The 3,266-nt window shown below is 40.7% G+C and overlaps 1 protein-coding gene across 1 annotated transcript; it reads left to right on the top strand.

Moving 5' to 3' along the window:
* Positions 1-600: 600 nt before the first annotated feature.
* On the top strand, positions 601-2,826 carry lratd2b (LRAT domain containing 2b). Its single transcript, XM_035394989.1, has 2 exons — positions 601-813; positions 1,005-2,826. Exon 2 carries the CDS (start codon positions 1,219-1,221, stop codon positions 2,035-2,037), a length of 819 nt encoding a protein of 272 aa, XP_035250880.1. The 5' UTR covers positions 601-813; positions 1,005-1,218; the 3' UTR covers positions 2,038-2,826.
* The last annotated feature ends 440 nt before the right edge of the window (positions 2,827-3,266 follow it).

Here is a 3,266-nt window from a genome sequence, read left to right as displayed (position 1 = left end):
ATTAACTCTATGAGAATGAATGATTAACTCTATCAGAAGGTCGATTTTTGAAGTTGTCATAAATACTTTGTTTTTGTACCTTGAAATAACTAAAGCTAGCTCTTGCTTACATCATTTGGCCAATAGGTTCTCTACACATGACCACTTTTTCTTGCCATAGATAATTATTTTAGCCTATATCATTTTTCTAGGTACATGGCTTGACACACAGGAGGCGTATTCACAAACTGAACCACAGACAGAGACAGGCCTACTCTGGTTACTGCATTTAGTGTGTTTAGTGTACCACTCCCAGTAATTACCAGCGGAAGTATGATATTTATTTACACAAATGTAATCGGAAAACGGACAAAGTACAGTAAAAAAAAAACAAGAGTAACAAAACATAAGCTCAATTACATTCACTGGAGAGAATATATGTATTCGATTAGGGGAATTAGGCTATGTGTAACAGGTTTGGGTGTGCATAAATGTATTGTATAAAAGGGGTAGAAAGCCTTGTTAATCTTGGTTTCCCTGTTGAGGAAATAATTCCTCAAGGTCTCGCGACGTGGAGGAACAACATATATGGAAGTCTGAGCTGTGCTGATAAAATGAGCACTGGCTCTTTAAACGACAAGCCGTGTGTAATTACTGCTGTTGCGAGTTTCTCCGCTTTAGGAGTCGCGGTTGCACAGGGCTCTCGTGTGACTCTCCGGAGTGTTGGAATAATGTATTAGGTAGTCAGTGAGGCTAAAAAGTAACATTCTTTTTAGTATCTTATAATCGACGATCAGCTGCTTGTATCCGACGATGTAATATTAAGTGTTGCGGGTGAGTTACCGCGTTTTGAATGTCTCTTAGTGTTAGCCATATTTGTGTTTGTGGACAATGTCAGGTGAAACACACCTGTTTGGAACGTACTATAGGCTATACCACGGCAACTTGAACATTGATCTCATTTGAGGTTATTTTATATTAAGTGTTACTTCTTACTAACATAACCTATTCTTATGTCTGTGCAGGTCACATACTTTGTTCCGTGGATATAGCTGTCTTTTATTGGCAATATCTGACTTCCCGCTGTTCAAGATGGATTGGAACCCTTTCGCACAGAGGACTTAGTTTTTCCCAGGTCGTATTACGTGTTGCGTTTTCACAAGCTCTGACCCCTGCCTTTAACAGGTGGAATCGCGTCCTCTTTCCCCGTCACATTTTATCCGGCTACCGGGAAGTGGCATGGGGAATCAGGTAGAAAAACTCACTCATTTAAGTTATGCAGAAGTTCCGACAGCAGATCCGAACGGGTTGGATCCCGAGGAGGACTGTCCAAGGATTGGAGTTTCCTATATCTTTTCCAATGATGATGACGATCTAGAGGATAATCACGAAATTGAAAACGACCAAAATCAGGAAGAGAAGCAATTTGATAAGCGCAACGAGCTGGAGTGTGCCGTTTACTATCGGGACGAATGCGTTTACGAGAAGAGTACCAAGAACATAGACATGGGTACGTATTCTCCGGAGAATCTGTCGAACAAATGTAAGCCGGGTGACTTGGTGGAGTTTGTCGCAACCGGTCAGTACCCACATTGGGCTGTTTACGTGGGAGACTTTCAAGTTGTTCACTTGCACAGAGCCGAGATAAGGAACAATTTTTTGACAGATGCCAGCCAAGGCAGAAGAGGCAGAGTCGCCAACGACCTGTACAAATTCAAAGCTCTGAACCCTGACGTAGTGGTACAGAACGCAATGGAGCAAGTCGGAGCGAAAGACAGGGAGCTAAGTTGGAGAAACTCAGAATGTTTTGCCGCTTGGTGCAAATTTGGTAGACGTGAGTTCAAAATCGGAGGTGAAATACGCATTGGAAAGCAGCCTTATAGATTAAAACTCCTATTGTCTGATAAAAGGAGCCACGTTCTTGAATTTCAAAGTTTGGAGGACTTAATTATGGAAAAAAGGAGAAACGACCAAATAGGCAGGGCTGCGGTGATCCAGGAGCTAGAAAACCATCTCAACAGTGGGGAGGAAATCAGCAATGAGCACAATAGGAACTGATGGATTAAAACGCCGGATTTGAAATAATAAGCAAGTGAGGAGTAGGCAAGAATTCGAGAAAAATTAAAGCTAAGACGAACCGTTTCATCCAATTACCTCTACGATTATTCAACAGTGCGTGAACCAAGCCTAGCCACCTCCTTGAACTGTTTGAAATTGTTGAATAATTAAGCAATTCGCTCACATGGCTACATCGGTGGTTAGTGCTTTGGAACACACATTGCCTTTCATGAATGATATGACCTTTCTGTGTCCTTCAAGTTCAATTTATGTTGTACTTTTAATTCAATTTGAAGTGTGGAAAGGGGAGGTGTGTGTCGGCTTGCATGCATTATGACTGGGTGTGTTGTGGGGTGGAGGAACTTGGTTGGGTGTGTGAGCATCAGCACGTTTTTACTGAAGCTCTGTGCTCCCCCCCCCCCCCCCCCCCCCCCCCAAAAAAAAAGAGTCCATTACTGGTACTCTCTTTCTTCAGCTGAGGCCCCTGTGCAATTCCTTGCAGACTGTTGCTTGTGCAATTCATGCTTCGGGCACAATTTAGGCTTTGGCCACAAAAAGACAATATTTAAGGTGTATATCATAATGTTCTATAAATATATATATTTTTGTGTCAAGATACTACGTTTTCCAGCTTTACATACCTGTTTTACTTTCTTGTTTGTTCTTTTTCACCACAGCTTCAAGCACTTTAAATTGACTAATAAATTATTTGTTTTACCAATTAATATCTGGGCAATATTATTACCTGAGGTATACATTGCAATAAAATGCTTTTTTTCGCCAACAATACTCTGAACATTTCATGATATGATGTCTTTCCTCCAGTTGATGTGCGGAATGCAGTCTTGCATGGTGCAAATTTGAATGTGGATATTCTAGCTCCCAGAAAAACTGTATTCTTGGGAAATGTATCCATTGCAGGCACACTAAAGTAGAAGCTAACCAGTGGCCATGATAAAGAATTAACGTCCACTCTGTTCATATTTGCAAATTCCACTTTTACTGGCACTAATGTTTTGGTCTGTAAACTTTCAGAACATTCTGGTTTGCTGTGCCAGAGAGAAAAATAAAACACTTATGTTCAGTTGGCGTCAGAGGGAAGCAATTGCTAGTAGCATAGAGTCAGGAAAAATAAATAATGAACATTTTAAAAATAAATACACATTTAACTCTATTTTATACTATAAAAATCAGTTTTTAGTTCGGTAATTCAGCAGCAAGTGCAGCTG

Source organism: Anguilla anguilla, chromosome 1, assembly GCF_013347855.1.
Source record: "Anguilla anguilla isolate fAngAng1 chromosome 1, fAngAng1.pri, whole genome shotgun sequence".
Lineage (NCBI taxonomy): Eukaryota > Metazoa > Chordata > Actinopteri > Anguilliformes > Anguillidae > Anguilla > Anguilla anguilla.
Note: the sequence above shows the minus strand (reverse complement) of the source record. Positions and strands in the feature narration are given on the sequence as shown.

Excerpts from the sequence above, each read along its gene's own strand:
- lratd2b (XM_035394989.1), top strand. The coding sequence starts at position 1,219 with ATGGGGAATCAGGTAGAAAAACTCACTCATTTAAGTTATGCAGAAGTT.